At 43.1% G+C, this 27,300-nt stretch overlaps 1 protein-coding gene across 1 annotated transcript; it reads left to right on the top strand.

Moving 5' to 3' along the window:
* Positions 1-7,655: 7,655 nt before the first annotated feature.
* Positions 7,656-17,987, top strand: LOC310956356 (uncharacterized protein; the record flags this gene model as incomplete). Its single annotated transcript, XM_083926553.1, has 4 exons — positions 7,656-7,718; positions 7,825-7,892; positions 15,422-17,280; positions 17,982-17,987. The coding sequence occupies exons 2-4, from the start codon at positions 7,865-7,867 to the stop codon at positions 17,985-17,987; spliced, it is 1,893 nt and encodes a 630-aa protein (XP_083782679.1). The 5' UTR covers positions 7,656-7,718; positions 7,825-7,864.
* Between the last annotated feature and the right edge of the window lie 9,313 nt (positions 17,988-27,300).

The raw sequence follows: 27,300 nt of genomic DNA, 5'->3' as shown, positions 1-27,300 counted from the left end.
TAATGATCCTGTTCATGTGGTACCTATGGGAACCACCTAGACTAAATCAAAATATAACAACCTCAGCTTTAGAGCGTCCTAAACGTGGAAGGGTAAACACAAAGGCTGACTGTGAGGTGAAAATGACGCAAATGCACTACTCCATTCCTCAAATATATTTACCAGCAAACCAAACATCCACAATAGTCATCCCAGTAGGCAGACTCTCACATAAAGGACATACCGGAACAGGTTATACGCAGTGGTACATGACTAATGACCAACAAAACAGAAGGTGGGACACGTTGGTAGATGATCCAGATAACCAAGACTGGAGTACTTACACCACCACAGCATGGGCTACATACCATAGGAATATAGTTAGCCTAAAGGATCCTGGAAAGGATAACAAACTAATAATAACAGTGAACCTCACAGAGGGGAAAACATTGTTCCCTCCTGACTATAGGGGAACAGGAGACCAATGCTGGCTGTTTCTATTATGGGGATGATCTTCCAGCACTGATCCTTCATTCCTAATAAGTCTATGCATGTATAATTGTGGTGAACATGAAAGTGCACCAACTAAACCACAGGACTCTCCGGCAGGAAAATGGAAAGGAGTTTTTGCATTTGGAGAACCTAGAGCAGCGTATACTCCAGATGAATGGTTCCAGGCGGCAACAGGGGTATCAGGACATAATAACAATTGGTTATTAATGGTTGAACAAGCTGCTAACATGTCTAAACAGAATTGTTTAGTGTGTATTGGTCCTAGACCCCTCTTACAAAAAATCCCAGCTATAATTCCCCAAACATGTGTAGCTGATATAATGAATAACACAAATCCTAGGGCAAATTGTAATTACTGGGATCCTATTTTCCCGATCACTGCGGTCGACCTTAAGAAACCAATGTTTTCTAAAAAAGTGGGGTGCCAGATGATTATAAAGTAGCCAACCAGATATCTGCAGGTTTTGAATCCATTTTTTGCTTGTGGTGTATAGTAAAGTAAAGATTCTGTCGTTCTTCCGTAAGAACGACAGAATCAATTACATCCACTACAACGTGCAAAAGCTAGGAATTGGACACAAAGTGGTTTCGAAGCACTTCACGATCAATTAGATAAAACTTCCCTCATGGCATTCCAAAACCGAATAGCCCTGGACATGCTATCGGCCGAGAAAGGAGAGGTATGTGCAATGTTCGGTGAACAGTGCTGCACTTTCATCCCTAACAACACTGCTGCTGATGGCAGCCTCACTAAGGCCATAGAAGGGCTCCGTACTCTCAACGGTAAAATGAAAGAACACTCTGGAGTCGATACCACTATGTGGGACTCCTGGATGGATGCTTTTGGGAAGTATAGAATTTTGGTGTCCTCTGTCCTAGTCTCCATAGCAGTTTTTGCTGCAATTTTAACCTTGTGTGGATGCTGTTGTGTTCCCTGTCTGCATGCTTTGCTTAACCATCTCATTACTACAGCTATTTCACCCATGGAGAACAAAATGGAGCAATTGTATCCTTTGCTTGGCAGCGATCCCCAAAGTGATGATAAAGGTAATGATGACGGCGATAAGGAAACTCCTTTTGATTTGCCGGAACTGTATGCTGATCCAACAGACTATGATTCTAGTATTATGTTAAGAAACTTCTGAGTGAAAATGTATTTGTGCTCATGAAAATGATCTTACAGCTAAAAAAAATCAAACAAGAAGTGGCTGACTAAAAGTGATATGAGAATTTGAGCAAATATGTGATAAACAGGAGGGAAATGTTAGAATAATTGTACATAAAGTAATCTCATATTTACTCCAATTACCTTTACATGTAAACTAACCTTACTTGGTGTGTGTGTATAGCCAATTTGTGCAGAGTTGTTTTGAAGGTAGAAGAAATCAGATAAGCATGACTCCTGATGAGTCACCAAAGAGGTATCTGTGCAAAAACAGAAACTGCTCATCTGTTTAAAGACAGAACATGTTTCAAGGACGAGCAACATGTGCCCCCTCTCCCTCAGAACTGTAACTCATGAAGATAATGAATTGAGCAACATCTGAAGAGTTGCAGTTGTGTGTCCTCTCTCTCTTACAGCTATAACTCATATTGTAACTAAGGTCCAATTAAAGGAAATAAAAAGAAAGGGCTCGGCAGAGTGTGTTACAGAGCGGTAGGAGATTGTAACCGAACGCATCTCTGTCCGTTCTCCTTGCAAGTAAAACATATAACTGTTGTCTTTCTCTCTTTTGTTATGTTTTGGATGTTTTAGGTTGCTTTAACCTGACAGAAAGCGTCCAGATGGCTCTGGTTGAGGAGGGGAGAGCAGTGGGGGCAGTAGAACTCTATTTGGACACAAGCCAGGGTCAGCCTTGGTCAGGTTGCCTGGAAGAGGGTGTCTGTTGTGAGACCCGAAACACCAAGTGACTCCAGGAAACAACACTGATGACGTGTCCAAGTCAGTGCATGAGAGGGTGTTTTGACAACTGAGATAGTCTGGATAACCAGTGGGTTCAGGTTCATGTGGCTGTTGCGTTTGAGCCGTCTCTGTTACTCCTCTCATTGGCTGAAAGTCTGGAGCGGCAACACTGAGTTCACTGTGTGGCAGGGACTGAGGCATTGGGGGTCGGACTTTATTCATTTCGTATACAGGTATGGTCCTGAGGCAATATATATATTCCTCCTCGGCATCATAAGGTTTAGACTCCTGTTCCACTGTCCGACTGTTGTTACTCTGATGTGTCTCGTACAGTTGTACGCATGGACTATGTGGGGTAAGTGGTCTTTCCACTCAGCCTTTTTTTCCTGTTGCAGAGTGCGAAGCCTCTGCAGAAGTGTCCTATTCACACGCTCAACGAGATTCCCCTGGGGATGATGGGGGTAGTTCGAGAGTGGGCAATTCACGCCAGCTGGTGTAGTCTCTGGAAGAGGTTGTTCTCGAACTCCTGTCCCTGATCATGACGTAACTTTTCAGGATACCCGAAGCGTGGAATAAAGTCATAAAAGATCTCTAGGCAACTGTTCTGCCTGACTTGTTCTTGGTTGGGTAGGCTTGGGCAAAGCGAGTAAAGTGATCAACCAGGACTTGAAATGCTGCTGAGGCATTGGTAAGACCAAAGGGGAGGCGGATCCACTCGTATAGCCCCCAAGGCGTGCTGAAGGCGGTCAGGTGTTGGAAAATTTCATTGACAAAGCCCTGCTGGTAAGCACTGCCTTGTTTGAGGATTGAGAACCACGAGTAGCCTCCCAGGTTATCAAACAGGTCTTGGATGCGTCGAAGAGGGTGATGGTCTGGGATGGTTTTGCGGTTCAAGCTCCGAAAGGCAACACACAGACATAAACTCTGGGTTTTTTTTCTGAAGCAGACCACTGGAGACGAATAGGGCGAGGTGGACTTTCTGATCCAGTTATGGTCGCGCAGGTTCTTGACATATACCTTTACCTCTTTGTACAAGGGCTTGGGAACTGAATTGTAGGACGTTTGGACTGGTGTGTTGTCCTTTAGGTGGATTTTCAGCTTTAAGTTTGGGATGCAACCAATGTCTGAATCTTCTTTAGCAAACACATCATACAACATATCTCTGAATATCTTTTGTTCATCCTCTTATGTAGTCAACAATCAGGTCATACAGTTCTAGTTCACTCAGGTCTTCAATGTCATGAGCTGCGCCATCGTCATCAATTGCGCTTGCAAGTGTCAGTAGCTGACTTGCACTCAAATCGGAAAGTCTCTTCTGGATCTCGAAGATCAGTGTCCACCGAGGGGTGACAGTGGCCATTATGACGTTACACAGGTGGCCTCTGCTCTCTGGATGACGCACTGGATTGCAGCCTTCCCTGACGCTTTGGACACAGGTTGACGTCCTCTCTGCACCCACTTCACCAGGCAATGACGCTAGATCATCCCGGCGAGCCCCCAATTGTTACCGGCACCAGACCTAGGGGCAATCTGGAGCAGCAGCAAAGGATACTCAGGCTAGGGAGCATTGCGTAACCATGAGATTTAAACACTGTAGCTCTGTGGATCACTAGAGAGAGGACCAAAGTTAGCCTCTCTCTCATGCCAGAGCTTGTTTATTTCTGAGCTGCGCATGACCAGAGCTTGTAGCTAAAGTCTCCCTAGCGGTTCCACAGCACCTGATGTAAAGTCCGTATTAACAATGTTAGAATGCTTCAATTATTACAAAAAAATAGAGGGGATTTCTGTTTAAATAAAAACTAAACATAAGGCATTTTCCAACCTACTACACCTGCAAAGTCCAGGTTCTGAAAGAGGAGAAGATCACTGACAAATTCCGCTTCAGGTTGGGAGAAAAACTGATCCCATCAGTCACTGAGAAGCCTGTAAAGAGCCTTGGGAAGGTCTTTAACTGCAGCCTGAATGACAGAGATTCCATCAAGGCTACCAGTGCTGACCCGGAGGCCTTGCTGAGGATGGTGGACAAGTCAGGGCTCCCCTGAAGATTCAAAGCCTGGATACACCAGCATGAAATCCTACAGAATCCCCTGGCCTTTGTTCATTTAAGAGGTCCCTATGACAATGGATGAAGAGTTCGAGCAAAGAGTGAGCAGCTATCTTCGCAGATGGCTGGGTCTACCACGCAACTTAAGCAGCATTGGGCTGTATGGGAACACTCACAAGCACAGGCTCCCTTCTGTCAGAGAAGAGTTTATCGTGGCACGGGCACAGGAACACCTGCAGTACTCAGGATCCAGAGACACCAAAGTGTCCGGGGCAGGAATTGTGGTGAGGACAGGGAGGAAGTTGAGGGCAGCAGAGGCAGTCCAGCAAGCTGAAACTCATCTGAGTTTCAAACATCGCCCAGTCCAAGCTGAAGCCAGACATCATCCTGGTCTCTGAGGCTACAAAGCAGCTGTTCTTTATAGAGCTGACAGTTCCATGGAAGGAGAGGATAAAGGAAGCACAGGAGAGAAAAATAGAAAAGTACTAGGAGCTGGTGGAGGAATGCCAGCGGAACGGTTGGAGGACCAAATGCATGCCAGTGGAGGTGGGCAGTCGGGAATTTGCCAGCCACTCCCTGAGCAAGGCCTAACAGAGGCAAACCGGAAGAGAGCCATGAAGAGCAACGCTGAGGCTGCAGAAAAAGCGTCCAGATGGCTTTTGCTGAGAAGGGGAGAGCAGTGGGGGCAGTAGAACACCGGGGTCTGATCAGCCTGAGTCAGGTCGCCTTGAAAAGGTGTCGGTTGTGAGACCTGAAACGCCCAGTGATAGGGGCAGCAGTAGCTCAGTCCATAGGTGACTTGGCTGGGAACTGTAGGGTCGCTGGTTCAAGTCCCTGTGTGGACCATGTATGGAGCGTGGACTGGTGGCTGGAGAGGTGCCAGTTCATCTCCTGGGCACTGCCGAGGTGCTGTTGAGCAAGGCACCGAACCCCCAACTGCTCGGGGCGCTGGTCACTGGCAGCCCCCTCGCTCTAACATCTCTCCTTAATTGCATGTATAGGTCCTGTTTGTGCATGTGTGTATTTCGGGCCTGTGTGTGTAACATGTATAATAATAAGAGTGAAAAAATTCAATTTCCCTGTGCGGGATAAATAAAGTAATTCTTCTTCTTCTTCCAGGAAACAACACTGATGATGTGTCCAAGTCAGTGCATCAGTGGATGTTTTGAAAACTGGGCTAGGAGGCTGACGTTAACAGGGCAGACTCCTTGAGTCCCAGGGACAAACATACAGTGCTTATAGAAAGACATAATACTTTTTTTAAATAGTCACTTTTTTTGTTTTACAGCCTGAAATAATAACAGATAAAAAAATTAATTTTCCAGGGTAATTTACACATTTCATCAAGTAGTTTTTGTGTTGTTTTTCTGGCGGTGTGTTTTGGCTCGTTGTCATGCTGGAAGAACTCACTCACAGTCGGTCACACTTCACAGTAGCCTCGCAAAGAAGCTCCAGCTAGGCCAAGGCCGTTCAAGCAGCCTAGCTCTGCTGGCTATTGAGAGGACTCTGGTCAAGTCCCTAGAAAAGACGCCTAGTTGGTACGACAAGATCACAGATCACAGAAAAGAAACAAAGGGTAAAATTTACATATAAATAAACAAACACATTTATGATGTAGGCCAGAAAATTGAGCTTACCCCCTTTCCCAGCCCCCACTAATGTCAAAGTGTAATATGTGACAATTTGTGCTTTCTGAGTGAGAATTGTTGACACTGTTTAGGTCCAGTGAGCTAATTTAAGGTGTAAACTTCCACTATGGTGGACTACCCTGAATGAGGAGGGGCTATCTCGCCAAAAAGTCCCCTAATTTGCATTTGAGTCGCTCAGGAGGCCGTTTGATCGAATCGAAAGAGGCCCTATCAGAGAACAGGGTCTCTTTTCTCCCCTGAGATATACCCGGTTGCTGATTGATGATGTGACGTTTGATCACACAGACGCCACAACAACACGGCGAAGTGTGGTAAACACTTTTATCCAGTCGTGTAGAAGAACACAGCACAGAAAATGATCTGTGTACGGATCCTGGATTGAAATTCCGACCTGTGCTCCTTTGCTGCATGCTCCATACCTCTCTCTCTCTCCCATTTACACACAAATGCACACGCGCACACACACACACACACACACACACACACACGCACACACGCACACACACACACATACACACACACACACACACACCGTACTGCAGCGGGGTGACAGCCTGTCTGTCAACAAATACTTTAACAGTGCCTCAAATCTTTAAGGTGGAGTGTTTTCTTCCATGTTACTTGTACATAAGTTGACGTTGTGAATCATACAGGCCACCTTAAATCAAACTACAACTATTCTGTATTTCTCTTGAGGAAGAACTTGCTGCTGTATCACTGATCAGCTGTTCACCAGCGATCTAAACCCATTCAGAGTAATTCGTCACCTCCAAAGTCTCCTAAATCCCTCTGGGGCCTTTTTTTTGTAATGGAAACACGGCGAGTGAACGGCCATTTGAGAGGGTGTGGAATGAAACTTTCCTGGAGGCCACTCTACAGGGCCAATGGAAACACGCCTTTTAAAACAAGTTTGAAGTGTTTTGGTGGTATGACTGAGTTTTGGAGGTGAGTTTAACTGTTTGGTCAAGATGCATGTTTGTAATGCAGATTGTATGAAGAGTTTTTTAAAAAGTGACTCCAGTATTGACCGATAACTGTAACAAATGTTTCCGTAGTGTGAGAAACTCCGTTTTGAGAAATTGAGCTCCCCTAGATTCAGGAGATGTTGATGGGAATGATGGGGGGGGGGAACTGTAATGTTTCAGTAGTTGTGAAAATGATTAATATAATATTAGCCAAAGGTTTCATGAAAAATGATTAATTAATGTAATTTCTACCATATTTACATATGCTATAAATTCAAGAAATCATGTCACTTGGAAAATATAAAAAAAAACATACCTTTTTTAAGAGAATATACATGTACAGGAGCCACTGCCTGCCTGATTATTTAGTGAACATCAGGAGAGCCAAGGGAAACACCCAACCCTTATCAGCTGAGACCAGACTCACAGAGCAAGATGTTTCACCACCCAAACATCACCCACCCTCCAATCATTCACCACTTACTGAGTGTCACTTCTATCACTTCTAACACAGCCTGATGATCAACAAACACATGGATGGAAGAGATAAACCATGTTTTGAAGATGCCTCTTCCCCACAGATCTCCACAGAGTTGAACATGCAGACAAGCACAGCACTCAAAAGACTCACTGACATGTACCTGGTCTTCTAGGACTTCTATAAGGTAGGAAAAAAAAGATAAAATGTAAAATTACAATGGTTCAATACATAATGTGTGCTAAATGTTCTATAATTTTCTAAATTCTTATTTTATATCATTCCTTCTCAAGCCTGTGATCTCATGGGGAACACCAGTTTTTAATTTGTAATATGGAAGCACATCATTTAAGAGAACATGGTAAGTTTATTTATTTACCTCAAAATTACAGTGTTTAGTTCTTAACAATAAACATACATGTGTTCTTATACTGTAGCCATGAATAGTGATAACATGGTAAACATGCTGTTGGTTTTTACCACAAACTGCCATTAGTTTAGATTGTACTGCAAAACATGTTGCAGCTGTTTGCAACTTTTGGCTTTGAAATTTGAATAATTTAACATATATCAATATTTCAAAATAAGAATAACACATTTTTACTTTACTGTAATACTGTATTAAACTGCCATTATATAAGAATGAACCAGAAAAACTACAAGTTGCTTAAATATCCTTCATTCGACATATTTGCATAAAGAAATTTGCTTGTTAAAAAAAATCGAAACAAACTAAAAAAATCATGAAATTCCAGGACTGCAAAAAGAAAATGTACAACATATACAGTATACAGTAATCACTCAATCACTCATACTGTACAGTATATGAGGGTTCTAGTCCTCCCTCTCTACTGTATTTGTCAATAGGTTCTAATCAACATCACAGCTGTGTTTGGAATGATTATTATTTCATCATGTTGTAAATAATCAACTTAGATTTAATATATTTCAATATGGCTACTGAAGAAATTCACACAATTTCTCCCGTGATGGCCTTGATGTTAAACAAAAAGTGAATACAACCACATAACACTCATATAGAGAAGAATTTTATTATTGCCATTAAATCAAATATTGATTTGTGTGAATTCACGGAAACTATTCAAATTGTAAAGATGAAACTTTTCTAATTTCTGTTTTGGTGTTTAATGGTAGTATTTTACTGCACTGCTGTGTTTTGAGTTTTGCAGGGGTCCGTTTCAGAAAGCCTTCAGAAAGAGTCTAACCCTTAACTCTGAGTTGATCTACTCTAAGATAGGAAACTCTGAGTTTTCAGTTCCAGAACAGCAGATTTGCGTTAGGTTGATCAACTCAGAGTAGTTTGACCTGGAGTTAAGCGCGTGCACCACAAGTAAAAAAAGACAGCATCAATTGAGCCCTGATTCGACGAGTCACCATAGCAACGGGGAAGCGGAGGGCTACGCTACAACTGGAACTATAAATATTAATGCGCTCATACGGAGAGTTTGAGCAGGTTTTTCACCGTAAGTGTATCACCGCTGCAGCAGCAAAAGAGAGGGAGACGGTGCGGGAGGACATTGCTGCTCGGGTCAGTGCATAAGTTTAAATGTAGTCCTGGGGCCTGTTTCACAAAGCAGGTTTAGTGAAAACTCTGAGTATGTTAACCCTGAAATGAGGGAAACTCTGAGTTTTCCGTTTCACAAAGGGAGGTAACTCAAACCAGAGACAGAGGGGTAACTCTAGCCTGTTTCACAAAGGGAGGTAACTTAAACTCTCGGTCAGTTACCATGGTAACATGCTCTCTGAAACTAACCTGGTCGGGACCAGGTTTTTCTCAGAAAACCTTGAGTTTCTCTCTGTCTCCGCCCTCTTTCAGCCACACACGGTGTTTGATTTCCTCATTCATTCAGTCAGCACGCGAGTTTTGGCGAAGTATAGTTCTGCTATAGTTCCGTCTGTTTTTTCAGAAAATCACTGCAAATATCAGTCATTAGAAGTTATATTAGGTGGCGACTATTTCACTACCATGGCGTGTCCTTCTGATAACAATCCCGTGGATTAAGCTGCAGCATTACTGCGCAGATAATTATATATTCGTCGGGAGATGATTATCAAACTATAGATTATAGATGTTCTTGCATTTCCAGGCAATTCTCTGTTTGAGCGGTACCGTTTCATATCACAGCAGATATTCTGTGTTGCGCTGCGTTTTTTTGCAAACGGGAGTTTTTGTATACAACGTATAAAAGTCATTCAGTAGGCCTACATTAGAAATTATATTAAGTGGTGAATATTTACACTACCATGGCGTGTCATTTTGATAACGATCCCGTGAATGAAGGTGACGCATTTCGCAAAGAGAATTAAATATTCGTCGGGAGATGATTATCAGACCGCGCATAGACGTCCTTAATATGCTGCAGCCATAATTACAAAATGAATGAAATGGATCTTTTGAGCAAGTTGAATGTATTTGACTCAGCGTTTCTAAATATAATTCCAGCTTTTCTTGCAATTCATAGGTTCAAAAGTGTGTGCTTTTAATTGGGTTACCGGTATATTAACTACTCCTATATAGCCTTCTGATCCAGAATATCACCTATAATGCGAGGGGGCTGAATACGGCACAACACCGTTTCATGTCACAGTCCATCTCACCCCTCCTTACATTTCCAACATTAACAGCCAGTCATGCTCTCATATCACAGCAGATATTGTGTGTTGCGCTGCGTTTTTTTTGCAAATGGGAGTTTTTTATACAACATTGATATGTTGTATAAAAAACAGCCACTTACGGTAATATTTACTTTACGATGTAAAACCTGCTCAAAATGAGGCGTCACCATGAGACTGTGCTGAGATTTTACCTGTTTGAAAAATGTTTTTATGTTTCATCTTAAGCTGCGCTTCTCCCCCGCGGGGTTGCACTTAAATGAAATAAATGAATAGGCTCCCACTCAAGCAGTTTCCCTGTGATGTTACTGTGATTGCAACAGGACTACATTTAAACTTACGCACTGACCCGAGCAGCAATGTTCTCCCGCACGTCTCCCTCTCTTTTGCTGCTGCAGCGGTGTAAACCTGCTCAAACTCACCGTATGAGCGCATTAATATTTCCAATTCCAGTTGTAGCGTAGCCCTTCGCTTCCCCGTTGCCATGGTGACTCGTCGAATCAGGGCTCCATTGATGCTGTCTTTTTATACTTGTGGTGCACGCGCTTAACTCCAGGTCAAACTACTCTGAGTTGATCAACCTAACGCAAATCTGCTGTTCTGGAACCGAAAACTCAGAGTTTCCTATCTCAGAGTAGATCAACTCAGAGTTCCGGGTTAGACTCAGAGTTTTTTGAACCTGCTTTGTGAAACAGGCCCCTGTTGCAATCGCAGTAATATCGCAGAGGGGGACTGCTTGAGTGGTAGTCTATTCATTTATTTAATTTAGGTGCTTCCCACGGGGGAGAAGCGCACTTGGCAGCAGCTTAAGATGAAACATAAAAACATTTTTCAAACAGGTAAAACATCGACACAATCTCATGGTGACGCCTCATTTTGAGCATGTTTTACATTGTAAAGTAAAAATTACTGTAAGTGGCTGTTTTATATGTTGTATAAAAAAATTCCCATTTGCAAAAAAACGCAGCGCAACACACAATATCTGCTGGGATGTGAGAGCATGACTTTGGTTGTTAATGTTGGAAATGTAAGGACGGATGAGGCTGTGTATGTAAATGATGGACTGTGACATGAAACGGTGTTGTGCCGTATTCAGCACCCCTGCCGTGAAATGCACCCCCTCGCATTATAGATGATATCCTGGATCAGAAGGCTATATAGGAGTAGTTTATATACCGGTAACCCAATTAAAAGCACACACTTTTTAACCTATGAATTGCAAGAAAAACTGGGATTATATTTAGGAAACGCTAAGTCAAATACATTCAACTTGCTCAAAAGATCCATTTAATTTATTTTGTAATTATGGCTGCAGTATATTAAGGACGTCTGATAATCATCTCCCGACGAATATTTAATTCTCTGTGCAGTAATGCTGCACCTTCATCCACGGGTGATATAGTTGCCACCTAATATAACTTCTAATGTAGGGCTACTGACTGATTTTTGCAATGATTTTCTGAAAAAACTGACGACAGAACTAAACTACGCCAAAACTCGCCCGCTGACTGAATGAATGAGGAAATCAAACACCGTGTGTGGCTGAAAGAGGGCGGAGACAGAGAGAAACTCAAGGTTTTCTGAGAAAAACCTGGTCGCGACCAGGTTAGTTTCAGAGAGCATGTTACCATGGTAACTGACCGAGAGGTTAGGTTACCTCTCTTTGTGAAACAGGCTAGAGTTACCACTCTGTCTCTGGTTTGAGTTACCTCCCTTTGTGAAACGAAAAACTCAGAGTTTCCCTCATTTCAGGGTTATCAGACTCAGAGTTTTCACTAAACCGGCTTTGTGAAACGGGCCCCTGCTTTGGGAAACGGACCCCAGGTGATGTGAGCTGTTAGTTCTTGTGAGTGTTGGTCAAAATAATGAACACTGTGGAGGTGTGTGCGTGTGTGTTAGGGGTTGAATAGGTTTATTTAAAAAAATCTGTCCCGTTCGGACAGCGTAAGCCTTCATGACCACTGTCTTTTCATCTCAGCGCTACCGTCTCAGCACGTCAAATACCGCTGGGGGACTTGCTCCATGCGCTCTGTTGTTGTTGTTTTCAATCTTTCAGTCTGGTTAAATCTGTGGTTAAATCCCCACTGCAATATCTATTTCTACTCTGAAAAAAAGAAAGGTTGTCACAGAAAACCGTCAGTTCACCAGAGAATAGACAGAGAAGTTTTGGTTTCTGTCACTGTGAAGCCTGTGTTTACTCTGCAGCCATATCTGAGTGTAAAGAGGATAAGTTAATAAGGCATTTTTTTCAAAAAAAATCCTGCTACTCTGCATTTACGTTAGTTTAATTTTGTCAGTCCAGTTTTTGATGAATAAACTAATGTTTCATATGTGCTTGTAAGCCTGGTAAAGTAACTAGTAACTGAAGTAATCAGATAAATGTAGTGGAGTAAAAAGTAGAATATTTCCACTGATTTTTAGTGAAGTAGAACTATAAAGTAGCATGAAAATACAATACTCAATTAAAGGACAAGAGCCTCAAACTTGTACTTTAGTCCAATAATTGAGTGAAGACCTCTGGTTAACTCTGGTTTGTTCATTTAATTGTTTTTTGACAAGCTTGTTGCACTTTGATTTCATGACTTTACATTGATAAAATAAAGACAATATATGTACTCATATGTCGCTGCCTTGTTTTACAATATCCATTAATGTGATGCTCATATTTTTCCGGCCCCTCTTTTAGGATAATTTTCGTCAAAAGGCCCCAATTCCAAATTAATTGAATAGCCCTGCTGTAGCCTATTTCAATCAGTTCAGTGATGCTGTTTGTGCGTATTTTAGTGAAAGATAACCTATTTTAAGATTTGATAATGTATAGTGTATAGTGTGTGTATATTCTTACCCAGAATGCAAACAATTGTTTACCTTTTTGCCAAATAAATATATAAACACGTAAATTCAGCAATGTCTCTCCAACTGTTTCAAAATCTTACTTCACTTTAAATTAAGTTTGTTACAGTAATCCATAAACAAGCTGCCTCATTATTTCAGTTTTTGCATGATTGCATGACATGTTGTTAAGAATATCTGATTAAAAAAATAGAATTATTAGGCTATAGATCTAATACATGGTATTTTTAGAATCTAAAAGAAATGGAAAAAAACAACCGAACCGTGATATGAATCGTATGAACAGTGGATATCGTGAACTGTTCCACCCCTAGTGTGTGTGTGTGCGTGTGTGTGTGCGTGTGTGTGTGTGTGTGCGTGTGCATGTGCGTGTGTGACGGTGTGTGTGTGTGTGTGTGTGTGTGTGTGTGTGTGTGTGTGTGTGTGTGTGTGTGTGAGTGTGTGTGTGCCCGTGTCTGACTGCATTTTGAAGAGTTGCTGTAGAGCAGGGGTCCGTTTCACAAAGCAGGTTTAGTGAAAACTCTGAGTCTGTGAACCCTGAAATGAGGGAAACTCTGAGTTTTCCGTTTCACAAAACTCAAACCAGAGAAAGAGGGGTAACTCTAGCCTGTTTCACAAAGAGAGGTAACTTAAACTCTCTGTCAGTTACCATGGTAACTTGCTCTCTGAACCTAACCTGGTCGGGACCAGGTTTTTCTCAGCAAACCTTGAGTTTCTCTCTGTCTCCGCCCTCTTTCAGCCACACACGGTATTTGATTTCCTCATTCATTCAGTCAGCAGGCAAGTTTTGGCGTAGTATAGTTCTGTTGTCTGTTTTTTCAGAAATTCATTGCAAAAATCAGTCATTATAAGTTATATTAGGTGGCGACTATTTCCACTACAATGGCATGTCCTTTTGATAACGATCCCGTGGATGAAGGTGCAGCATTACTGCACAGAGATTAAATATTCGTCGGGAGATGATTATCAGACCCCGCATAGACGTCCTTGCATTTCCAGCGGTACCGTAGTAGTTGTGCCGTATTCAGCACCCCTGCCGTGAAATGCACCCCCTCGCATTATAGGAGATATTCTGGATCAGAAGGCTGTCTTATATATATATATATATATATATATATATATATATATATATATATATATATATATATATATAACTAAACGGCCAGAACAGTGGTTACTTAAAGTCTTTAAACTATTTTAAAGTGTTTAAAGTCACAAACTTGGATAATAGCGAACACAAAAAAACACCTTTTTGTATGTTCTGTGGAAATATACTGCAGCCATAATTACATAATGAATGAAATGGATCCTTTGAGCAAGTTGAATGTATTTGACTTGGCGTTTCCTAAATATAATCCCAGCTTTTCTTGCAATTCATAGGTTCAAAAGTGTGTGCTTTTGATTGGGTTACCTGTATATAAACTACTCCTATAGGTCGAAACAACAGCCTTCTGATCCAGAATATCACCTATAATGCGATGGGGTGCATTTCACGGCAGGGGTGCTGAATACGGCACAACACCGTTTCATGTCACAGTCCATCATTTACATACACAACCTCATCCGTCCTTACATTTCCAACATTAACAACCAAAGTCATGCTCTCACATCCCAGCAGATTACCTGTTGGAATACTGTTTTTATGTTTCATCTTAAGCTGCTGCCAAGTGCGCTTCTCCCCCGTGGGAATGCACCTAAATTAAATAAATGAATAGACTACCACTCAAGCAGCCCCCCCGTGATATTATTGTGATAGCAACAGGACTACATTTAAACTTACGCACTGACCCGAGCAGCAATGTTCTCCCACGCCGTCTCCCTCCCTTTTGCTGCTGCAGCGGTGATACACTTTTGGCGAAAACCCTGCTCAAACTCCCTGTATGAGCGCATTAATATTTCCAATTCAGTGGTAGCGTAGCCCTCCTCTTCCCCGTTGCCATGGTGACTCGTCGATTCAGGGCTCCATTGATGCTGTCTTTTTATACTTGTGGCGCACGCGCTTAACTCCAGGTCAAACTACTCCGAGTTGATCAAACTAACGCAAATCAGCTGTTCTGGAACCGAAAACTCAGAGTTTCCTATCTCAGAGTAGATCAACTCAGAGTTCAGGGTTAGACTCAAAGTTTGTTGAACCTGCTTTGTGAAACGGACCCCAGGTATCTGACCAGCATGTCTGTAGGAACCGGCCAAGGAGGCCTGGTGGATGATAAATGACATGTTGATACTTGTCTTCTCTTTGGTCTCACTAAAGAGGATAAACATGTTGGAAATGTGTTTTTAAATTGGCTCTGAACTTGTTTCTCATCTGTTGTCTAAATAGATTTTTTTCTGGCCTGGTTTAACACAATATAGGATGCCGTGTGAAGTGACAGGTGATATTCTGTCCATTTTCTTGACCAACAGAGCAAAGAAAACAGAACAGCAGGATGCCCCAAACAGAACAGAAGTGGATGATGGAAAACAGCAAGAAAGTTGAAGAAAAACAAACAAAAATCAGCATAAACACCAAAACGGAGACTATTAAAAGACAAAGACAATTGACATATCAAGTCATGCGGGAGATTGAACAACTTTGGGAAGAGACACAAAGAGAGAGAAATGAAATTGACAACATGAAGACAAATACAAAGCAACAGCAGGAGGACATTGACAGACTGACACATGAAAAACATGAGCAGCACCTATTGATTAAAAGACTGAGATTAGAGATGGAAAGTGTTATTGAGAAACTTGAGGAAAATAAAGAAGAAGCCGCTCAAGAAAAAATTAAACTTCTGCAAATGTGGAATGAAATCTACCAAGAGAGGGAAACTCTGGAAAGAAGAAGGTCTGAATTTATCAATGAGCGACACCAGTTGGAAATGATGAAGTGTAAGACACAACCACTAGAAAGTAAAGAAACCAAAGAGCAAATGGAGCAGATAAGAGAGCAGGCCATCATGGCTGACAGTCTGCTGAGTCTATTTAACAAAAGTAAGAAACTAATGCATGAAGCAAAGCAGGCAAATGAACAAATTGAAGAACACATGGCAGACATAAAGCAAGAGTTAAAGAGAAATAAGAAGGATATTTCACGACATAGAGATCAAATCAAACACGTTAAACACAATATGAATGTTATTATCAACAAGATAAAAACTCAAGGAGCTGTTGAAATGTGGAAAGCTGCATTTCCAGAGATGGAAGGCAGAGAAAGGAGAAAGACATTTGGCACAGTGAAGATGAGACTCAGCAGAATCCAGCAGAAGATGGAGAAACTTTGGTATTTGCTGGAAGACAGTGAACAAGAACAGGAAGTGACTGTGAAAAAGGAGCTAAAGACAGACATTACATCTGATTCTCAAAAGCAAAGAAAAGATACAGGTGTGAGCACAAACGTAACACAGTCGGAAACAGAGATGCAGAGGCAAGAACAAAACATAGAGAACAAGTTGATAGAGGTCCAATCTGAAAGAGATGAGGTACAAAAAATCCAGAGTAGAATCCAGACTGAAAGAGAAGAAATAGAGAGAGAAAGACAGTTTGCTAAAGCAGAAAGGAATGCACTGAAGTGTGAGAGGGAGAGTACTGAAATGCAAAAACAGGAGCTGGACAACAAGTTACAATTGACAAAGAAAAAGATAAGAGGGATGGATGTATTGGACTCTGAGATTGAAATAAAGAAAAATGACCTGGTAAAAATGATAAGAATGAGCAGGAGAAAGAAGGAAGAGTTCAGCAAGATGACGGAAGAAACTGAATGTACTAAACAAGACATTCAGGAAAGAGGAGATAAGACTGAAGAGCAGAGGTCAGAGCAGGCACTGGAGGTGGACAGATGTGATGAGCAGAGCATGAGCAGAACCAAAGACATAACAGAACACAAAGAAAATCAATTTGAGGAGGACAACATTGACCCAAGCACCAATATTAAGGTGAACTCTGGCAGAGATAACGAGCAAAGTCGGAGGGACTTTACTGAAGAAAAGAGCCAACTCCAATGGATGAACTTTCGGGTTAAAAAAAAGAGACGAGAGCTTGACCAACGGCTGGAGAAGACCATGAAAGAAAGGGATGACTTAGAAATCATGAAAGTAAAGATTAAACGTCACAAGGAGGAGGTTGAACAGAAACTGGAAGATACAATAACTACAATTCTGACTTTGGGTGAGATAAAAGCTAGCATAGAAAAAGCTGCTGCAGAAATGAACAACACCAGGGAGGAGATGCTCCAAGCCCAAAGACAGATAGATCAGAGCAAGGAAGAGGTCAAAAAGTACAAGGTAAATTCATCTTTTTTTCTTTGTTTAACCTTTGTAATCTTGGGACACTAATGAGCAGTTTCCACATTTTAGTATGTCATAGCAGAAAAGCACAACCGTATTCATTATAACGAACAATGGCCCCAGGATTTGTTTATACCATTAGAATCATCTGAATGACACACACATGACAGATAATGTACACTTGACTTCCTCATTTTCCTTACCTCACATTCTGAGACTACATGATAAATCGTTCATACATTCCTGGTTGACATTTTAAGTGGTCAATGTCAATGCCTAAAACCTATAAACATTCCTTTTTAATGGTGCATACAATACTAAGCTATTATAATAAAACGTGTTTACATATTGATATATTTTATATTCTTATTATTATAACATCAAAAGGACAACTTTCCGGGTCACATTTTCCAGCTCTAATTAGGGGATCCTGAGGCGTTCCCAGGCCAGTGTGGAGATATAATCTCTCCACCTAGTCCTGGGTCTTCCCCTAGGCCTCCTCCCAGCTGGACGTGCCTGGAACACCTCCCTAGGGAGGCACCCAGGGGGCATCCTTACTAGATGCCCGAACCACCTCAACTGGATCCTTTCAACGCAAAGGAGCAGCGGCTCTACTCCGAGTTCCTCACGGATGGCTGCAGCCATTTTCCTGAGAAAACCCATATTGGCCGCTTGTACCCTTGACCTCGTTTTTTCAGTCATGACCCAGCTTTCATGACCATAGGTGAGGGTAGGAACGAAGATTGACCGGTAGATCGAGAGCTTTGCCTTCCGGCTCAGCTCTCTTTTCATCACAACGGTGCGGTAGAGCGACTGCAACACCGCCCCTGCTGCTCCGATTCTCCAGCCAAACTCACGCTCCATCGCCCCCTCACTCGTGAACATGATCCCGAGGTACTTGAACTCCTTCACTTGGGGTAAGGACTCATTCCCTACCTGGAGAAAGCAGTCCACCGGTTTCCTGCTGAGAGCCATGGCCTCAGATTTGGAGGTGCTGATCCTCATCCCAACCGTTTCACACTCTGCTGCGAACCGATCCAGTGAGTGCTGGAGGTCACTGACCGACGATGCCATCAGGACCACATCATCTGCAAATAGCAGAGACGAGATCCCCAGCCCACCAAACTGCAACCCCTCCCCACCACGACTACGTCTCGATATCCTGTCCATGAAAATCAAAAACAGGATTGGTGACAAAGCGCACCCCTGGCAGAGGCCAACCCCCACCGGGAAAAAATCTGACTTACTGCAGAGAATCCAGACACAGCTCTCGCTTTGGGTGTACAGAGATTGGATGGCCCACAGAAGTGACCCCCTTACCCCATACTCCCGCAGCACCTCCCACAGTATCTCCCGAGGGACCTGGTCATATGCCTTCTCCAGATCCACAAAGCACATGTAGACTGGATGGGCATACCGCCAGGCCCCCTCTAGGATCCTTGCGAGAGTGAAGACTATAGGACGAAACCTCCTTTCCAGCACCTTGGAGTAGACTTTACCAGGGAGGCTGAGTAGTGTGATACCCCTGTAATCTGCACACACCCTCTGGTTCCCCTTTTTAAATAGGGGAACCACCACCCCAGTCTGCCACTCCCTTGGCACTGTCCCAAACTTCCACGAAATGTTGAAGAGACATGTCAATCAAGACAGCCCCTCCAAACCCAAAGCTTTCAGCATTTCTGGACGAATCTCATCAATCTCTGGGGCTTTGCCACTGTGGAGTTGTTTGACTACCTCAGTGACTTCCGCCAGAGATATTGACAATGATTCCCCATCAGCCTCCAGCTCTGCCTCTACAAAAGAGGGCGTGTTAGTTGGATTAAGGAGTTCCTCAAAATGCTCCTTCCACCGCCCAATTACCTCATCGGCTGAGGTCACCAGCTTCCCGTCCTTACTGTAAACAGCTTACGACCGTTCCCCGTTTCCCCCTCCTGAGGTGTCGGATGGTTTTCCAGAAGCACCTTGGTGCCGCCCGAAAGTCCTTCTCCATGACTTCTCCGAACTCCCCCCACACCCGCTGCTTTGCCTCTGACATAGCAGAGGCTGCAGTCCTTCTGGCCTGTACCTTGCAACTGCCTCCGGAGTCTTCTGGGATAACAGATCCCGGAAGGCCTCCTTCTTCAGTCGGACAGCTTCCCTGACCACCGGTGTCCACCACGGTGTTCGAGGGTTACCGCCCCTTGAGGCACCTGAGACCTTGAGGCCACAGCTCACCGTTGCAGCTTCAGCAATGGAAGCTTTGAACATTGCCCACTCCAGTTCAATGCCCCCAACCTCCACAGGGATGCCAGAAAAGCTCCACTGGAGGTGTGTGTTGAAAATCTCTTGGACAGGGGCCTCCTCCAGACTTTTCCAGTTCACCCGCACTACTTGTTTGGGCTTACCTGGTCCGTCCAGAATCTTCCCCCATCCTCTTACCCAACTCATCACCAGATGGTGGTCAGTTGATAGCTCTTTCCCTCTCTTCACTTGAGTGTCCAAAACATACGGCGTCAGATCAGATGATACGATCACAAAATCGATCATCGACCTTTGGCCTAGGGTGCTCTGGTACTACGTACACTTATGAGCATCCTTATGTTCGAACATGGTGTTAGTTATAGACAATCTGTGACTAGATCAGGGAGGCCGTTCCTCCAATCCCGCCTCTCCAGGTGTGTCCATCATTGCCCACATGGGCGTTGAAGTCTCCCAGCAGAACTTCGGAGTCCCCTACTGGAGCCCCATGCAGGACTCTATTCAGGGGTCTCCAAGAAGGCCGAATACTCTGAACTGCTGTTTGGTGCATATGCACAAATAACAGTCAGAGTTTTCCCCCCTACTGTAGGCGTAAGGAAGCGTCCCACTCCTCCAACACTGCGACGCTCAGCCGGGGGTTTGTGAGTATCCCAACACCCGCCCGGCGCCTCACACCCTGGGTAACTCCAGAGAAGAAATAGGGTCCAACCCCTATCCAGGAGGAGGTAGCGATCCACCTCCCGCATAAGCTCAGGCTCCTTCCCCGACAGAGAGGTGACATTCCACGTCCCCAGAGCCAGCCTCTGCTGCCCGTGTCTGGTCCGTCGAGGCCCCTCACCTTCACTGCCACCCGTGCAGCAGCGCACCTGACCTAAGTGGTTCCTCTCCTCATGAAGAGTTAAATCTGTATGTCCGTTATAAACAGTTATCAACCCTGTCTGTGGAGGACAGGAACACTCACAGGTTGTGTTGTCAGATAAAGCATTGGCCGAGGCTAATATTGGATTTAGTTGCCGGACTAACCGACCTAAGTCAGCCCATCTCAACAGGGTTCTGCTGGACATATGTTTGTCTGCATTTCAGGTTGTTGACGAAACATATATTTCTGACATATATATATAATTCTGTCCGGTGATGGGAGTGCGCATGTATGCATAATGTAAATGCACGACCACGTAGAGTCTGAAATGAAATGCCATTGTGTAAATAGGATAAATATAGAGGTGCACCAATTGCAATTTTCTTGGCCGATTCAGATTGCCAGTTTTGTAGAGAGTTTAACCTGCCGATACCAATTTTTGACAAATCCAATCCCACCTCCTTAGAACTATAATTCATAGCATACAGAAACATTTTTGGAACTTTTCATTCTTTTATCGAACTATTGAAAAAAAATATAACGTATGTATAAAACCAATTAGTATAAATATTTGATGATTTATGATTTGTGCTACAGTGCTTTTCCACAAAAAAAGAAAAAGCAGCAACTGGAGGACTAGAAGGCATCTTTAGGTTGTTGTTCAATTCAATTCAATTCAATTTTATTTATAGTGTCAAATCATAACAAAAGTTATCTCAGGACACTTTACAGAGTAGGTAAAGACCACACTCAATGACTTATTTATGATTTACATAGACCCAACAATTCCTCTGTAGAGTACAGTGGCAACGAAAACCTTCCCTATAACAGGCAGGAACGTCAGACAGACCCAGCTCTGTGGAGGACGGCCATCTGTCTTGACCGGTTGGGGAGGAAGAAAAGGAGAGAGAAAGAGAGAAAAGACACACAGATGGACAGGGAGAGACAGACAGACACACTTCCAGAGATGCAAGCAAAGCCTAACAGTAACTATAATATTTATAGTAATGTGAATATGACGTATATGTTAAGGCAGTTAATACAACAGAATAGTAGAAACAAGCACAGCTGAGGTGACAGAATATGAAAATGATAATAATTATGGTGGCAAACATGATCAATGATGAGTAGTGGCAATAGCAGCTACAATACAGCTACAAATTTTATAGTTTATTAAACTAGTGATAGTATATATGAGTAACAGTGACAATAGCAGCAGGAAGCGTCATGTAGGACCACGGCAGCAAGCACCACCACGATCAGCAGAGACCTGCGAGACGACAAAGCACAAACAGCTCCGGGGAAGAAGCTGAATCAATAACATGCATTGATGGGACATGAATGATTCAGACAGAGAGGAGAGAAGCTCAGAGTATCAGGAAAAGTATTATCCCCCGGCAGACTAGGCCTATAGCAGCATCATTAAGCAGAATAAAGTCTTATCGTAAGCCCTAGCTGTAAGCTTTATCAAAAAGGAAAGTTTTAAGTTTACTTTTAAATAAGGGGACAGTGTCTGCCTCCCGAATAACATTTGGGAGTTTGTTCCACAGGAGAGGAGCTTGGTAGCTGAAGGCTCTGCCTCCCATTCTACTTTTGGAGACTCTAGGAGCGACGAGTAGCCCTGCATTCTCAGAGCGCAGAGATCTAGTTGGGTGATATGGTACTATGAGCTCTTTAAGATACGACGGAGCCTGACCAATAAGAGCTTTGTACGTAAGGAGAAGGATTTTAAATTCTATTCTAGATTTTACAGGTAGCCAGTGCAGAGAAGCTAATACAGGAGAAATATGTTCTCTTCTATTTGTTTTAGTTAGTACACGAGCTGCAGCATTTTGGACCAACTGGAGACTCTTAACAGACTTATTGGAGCAGCCTGATAATAAGGAATTGCAATAGTCCAGCCTAGAAGTAACAAATGCATGAACAAGTTTCTCTGCATCTTTCTGAGACACAATGTTCCTAATTTTTGCAATATTACGCAGGTGAAAATATGCAGTCCTTGTTGTTAGTTTTATGTGAGAATCGAAGGACATATCCTGATCAAAAATAACACCCAGATTCCTTACTGTGGTGCTGGAGGACAACACTACATCATCCAGAGTAACAATATCTTTAGCTATTGAGTTTCGGTGGCCTTTGGGGCCAAGTACAATAATTTCAGTTTTGTCTGAGTTTAACATCAGAAAATTGCAGGTCATCCAGCTTTTTATTTCCTTAATGCACATTTGAAGTTTATCTAACTGATGGGTTTCTTCTGGTTTGATCGACAAATATAATTGTGTATCATCAGCATAACAATGAAAATTTATGGAGTGCTTCCTTATAATAATTCCTAAGGGAAGCATATATAAGGTGAAAAGAATCGGTCCAAGGACAGAACCCTGTGGGACTCCGTGATTAACTTTAGTGTGCATGGAGGATTTGTCATTAACATGTACAAACTGAGATCTATCTGATAAATATGACTTAAACCAGCTCAGTGCGGTTCCTTTAATGCCGATCAGATGCTCTAGTCTGTGTAGCAGGATGTGATGGTCAATAGTGTCGAAGGCAGCACTAAGATCTAGTAAGACAAGTACAGAGACAAGTCCTTTGTCTGAAGCTATTAGAAGGTCGTTAGTAATTTTCACCAGTGCTGTCTCAGTGCTATGATTTGCTCTAAATCCTGACTGGAAATCCTCAAATAACTCATTATTATGTAAAAAGTCACACAACTGATTGGCAACTAATTTCTCGAGGATCTTAGAGAGAAAAGGAAGGTTAGATATAGGTCTATAGTTGGCCAGTACCTCAGGATCAAGACTGGGCTTTTTAAGAAGAGGTTTAATTACAGCTACTTTAAAAGACTGTGGTACATAACCTGCTGATAAAGACATGTTAATCATATCTAATACAGGAGTGCTAATTAAAGGTAACACTTCTTTAAGTAACCTAGTTGGAATAGAGTCTAGAAGACAAGTAGAAGGTTTTGATGCGTAAATAGTAGAGGTTAATTTGTTAAGGTCGACTGTAGAAAAGCAGTCCAAGAATATTTCAGGTCGTACAGTTTGTAAGGTTCCTGGGTTTGATGAACAAATAGTGCCAAGCGAGTTGATTTTGTCTCTAATAGTTATAATTTTGTCATTAAAGAAGGTCATGAAGTCGTTACTACTGAGGGTTATAGGAATACATGGCTCAATAGAGCTGTGGCTCTCTGTCAGCCTGGCTACAGTGCTAAAAAGAAATCTAGGATTGTTCTTATTCTCCTCTATTAAAGATGAGTAATAGGCTGCTCTGGCATTACGGAGGTCCTTCCTATAGGTTTTAAGACTTTCTTGCCAAACTAAGTGAGATTCCTCCAGTTTAGTGGAGCGCCATTTACTTTCCAACTTTCGCTATATTTGTTTTAATTCACGGGTTTGTGAGTTATACCACGGAGCTAACTTGTTGTTGTTGTTGTTGTTGTCGTTGTTGTTGTTGTTGTTGTTGTTGTTAGAGGCTTAATGTAGTCACTTGAACATTAATGGTAGATTTTTCTTTACGAAGAGAAGCATCTCTGTCACCTGACCAGCGGCTCTTTTTCCCATCTACCTGTTTCTGTTTATTGTTGTTGTGGAATCCACTTGTTGCAGGTCAAAAGCCGCACTTAAATGCACCATAAAGTCCTGTCAGCGCACTATTGTTTGTTTACATAATTGACAGAGAAGGCAAACATGAAGCTATGTCTGTTTTTGAACTTCAATTGTAACTTCTTGTAACTGAATAATCATATACTTATACCCACCTTTTCCCTTTTTCTGCAGAAATGCCTATTTATTTGACTGAAAGTATCTATATATATCATATATAGTGCCTCTAGTATAATATATATATAAACTAGATAATAATAATTATAATGTTTGTTTGGACAATCTTTAACCAGGCCAGGTGCCTGACAAAACAAGGGAATAACAATACTGCAGCTGGACCATAAGCACTATTATTTAACATCATATTACGACACTGATCAGCGTATCTCAGAATTCAGCACCAACCAGAATGTCAATTCAATTCAATTCAATTCAAAAAACTTTATTTGTCCCCAGGGGGTAATTCAGGGCACACAGAGCAGCAAATAACGTCAATGCAACTATACAAAAACATTTTAACCTATCAACAAGAATAAAGTGTAAAAGAAGAATAAGTGTCAGGATGTTAGTGTGTTTGTACAGGTTAGAATAAGTGTCAGGATGTTAGTGTTTTAGTAAAGGTTAGAATCCAGTCACAGAGTTAGATACAAAGAACAGCAGAGAGGAAAGTGTCTAGATGTTAGTACAAGTTGAACACACACAAGTCACAGTTGGATACATAGAACATCGTCGGCGTGAGATGTAGAAAGACATGCGTGTATCAGATGTAAGCAGACATGTGAACGGGTGTATATGATGTAAACATGCAGTAGACTGTTGAAACAGGTATAAACAGAACTGTAGTGCAGAAAAGATATAAGTGGACAGTGATCGGATTCATTCGTGATCAGACATGATACATATATGTAATGAGCAGACGTAACAGAACTATAGTGCAGTAATAGAGTATAAATATAATATATAACTTTAAGCTATATGCAGATACTAAATAATAAAGTGATATATGCAGATACTAAATAATAAAGTGATGGTGGTGCATGGCAGGAAAACAGCAGTCTAAATATATGCTAGCTCTGTATAACCAGATGAATACTGAAAAATAAAGTGACCATAGTGCTATGATGGATACAATATAAGACCGGATGTCCAGGGTGGAGAGGGGGGTGAGGTGTCCAGGGAGGGTGTCTGGAGTGTGTGTGTGTGTGGGGGGGGGGGTGATGGTGTCCAGGGAGGGATGTCCGGGGAGGAGAGGGGGGTTGATGGTGTCCAGGGAGGGGGGGGGGGGTGAAGTGTCCAGGGGAGGGTGTCAAGAGTAGGGAGGGGGATGGTCAGAGGGGTCAGGAGGTGAGGAGCTGGACAGCCCTGGGGATGAAGGTTGCTCTTCTCCTCTGTGTCCTGCAGCAGGGACAGCGAAGACGGCATCCTGAGGGGAGCCACTCGAACGCTGAGAAGAGAGCATGAGAGGGGTCCTCCTCAACTGCTTCAACAGGCTTCCCATGGATCACGGTGTTTGCTGATGCAGCCAGTTCCCTCTGCTTGTTGGAGAAGGTCACCACCATGTCTTTGGTTTTGTTGACATTCAGCTCCAGGCAGGAGCTGTCACACCACTCCACAAACTCCTGAAGAGCTGGTCCGTGGTGATGAGATTGGCCTGACAGCAGAGACAGGAGGACGGTGTCGTCAGCGTACTTCACCAGATGACAGTTAGGGTGTGTGGTTCTGCAGTGATCGGTGTAGAGGATGAAGAGCAGAGGTGAGAGCACACAGCCCTGAGGGGAGCCGGTTGAGGTGTGTTGGAGGTCGGAGAAGGTGCTGTTGACCAGGACTCTCTGTGAACCGTTGGTCAGGAAGTCCAGTATCCACAGGATTAGCTGTTGGTCCAGATGAAAGAGGGCTGAGAGTTTGTCAGCCAGGATGTGGGGCTGCATGGTGTTAAATGCAGAGGAGAAGTCTGCAAACAGGAGTCTGGCTGAGGTGTTGGGGCGCTCCAGGTGTTTGTGAACAGTGTCTATTATGAAGGTTTTTGCATCATCAACGCCCCTGCCAGCTTGATAAGGAATTGGAGCGGGTCCATCTGGGAGTGGGTTTCCCTGATGATGTGTTGTTTTATGATCCTCTCCATGGCCTTCATCACAAGAGAGGTGAGGGCCACCGGCCGGAGGTCATTCAGACATTTGCGATGCTCTTCTTGAGGATGGGGATAATTGTTGAGTGTTTCCACTGCTGGGGGACTATGCTGCTGTCCATGGATCTTTGAAACAGGGTCTGAAACACACCCCCTAGCTGCTCAGCACAGTGCTTCAGGACGCGGGCGCTGATGTTGTCTGGGCCAGCTGAGCTGTTCTCCCTTGTCTTCCCGAGGGCTTTCACCACGTCCTCTGCGCTGAAGGTGAAAGCTGCTGAGTCACTGGGCTTCAGCTTGGACATCGCTTCTTCCAGCTGGGTGGTGTTGTCCTGCTCGAACCTTGTGTAGAAAGAGTTAAGGTTGTTGGGGAGAGATGAAGAGCTACTGCCTGTAACCTGGATGGTTTTTGTGTTGCTGGCAGCAGTGTTCACAGCAGCCATGTTCTTGAGTCCCTGCCAGGCTGAGCGGAGGTTACCCTGCGTGAAGCACTCCTCCACTTTGTTCTTGTACTCCAGCTTGGCAGTTTTTATGGCATGCTTGACCTCTCTGTTGACCTCCTTTTTCTCCGTTTCGGAGCCGGTGAAGAAGACCCTTTTCTTCTTGTTGAGGATCTCCTTGAGCTCTTTGGTGATCCAGGGTTTGTTGTTGGGGTAGATAGTAACCGTTTTGGAGGGGATGATGTTGTCCACACAGAAGGAGATGTACGATGACACAGTGTCCACATGTTCATTAATGTCATCAGAGGGGGCCAGGAGGTTGTCCCAGTCAGTGGATTCAAAGCATCCTTGGAGTGTGATGATGCTTTTGTTGGTCCACTGCTTGATGTTCTTGACAACTTTCGCTTTCGCTTTCAACAACAGCGAAACTCCATGCACACTATAGACTGTAGGCATACACACGCAGGCTGCAGTGAGGTGGAAGAGAGAGATTGCAAATATATATCTTTTGTGTGAATTAGCAGGAAAATAAGGTTGTTTCCCAGTCTCTAAAACACTTAAATAAATAGCCTTCATAATAAAACATAAATCATAATTAAGTTTGCCAGAAACCAGTTGCAGAGTGCTGGGGCAAAACATCATTTCATCATTTCAAAGCCAGAGAGTTGGTCTGGGTTTACAGTCCACAGAGGAAAATAGGCAGGTGCCTAAAGCTGGACAGTGTATGGGTGGGACCTTGCAGGGTCCTGG

Source organism: Echiichthys vipera, assembly GCF_963691815.1.
Source record: "Echiichthys vipera genome assembly, chromosome: 14".
NCBI lineage: Eukaryota > Metazoa > Chordata > Actinopteri > Perciformes > Trachinidae > Echiichthys > Echiichthys vipera.
Note: the sequence above shows the minus strand (reverse complement) of the source record. Positions and strands in the feature narration are given on the sequence as shown.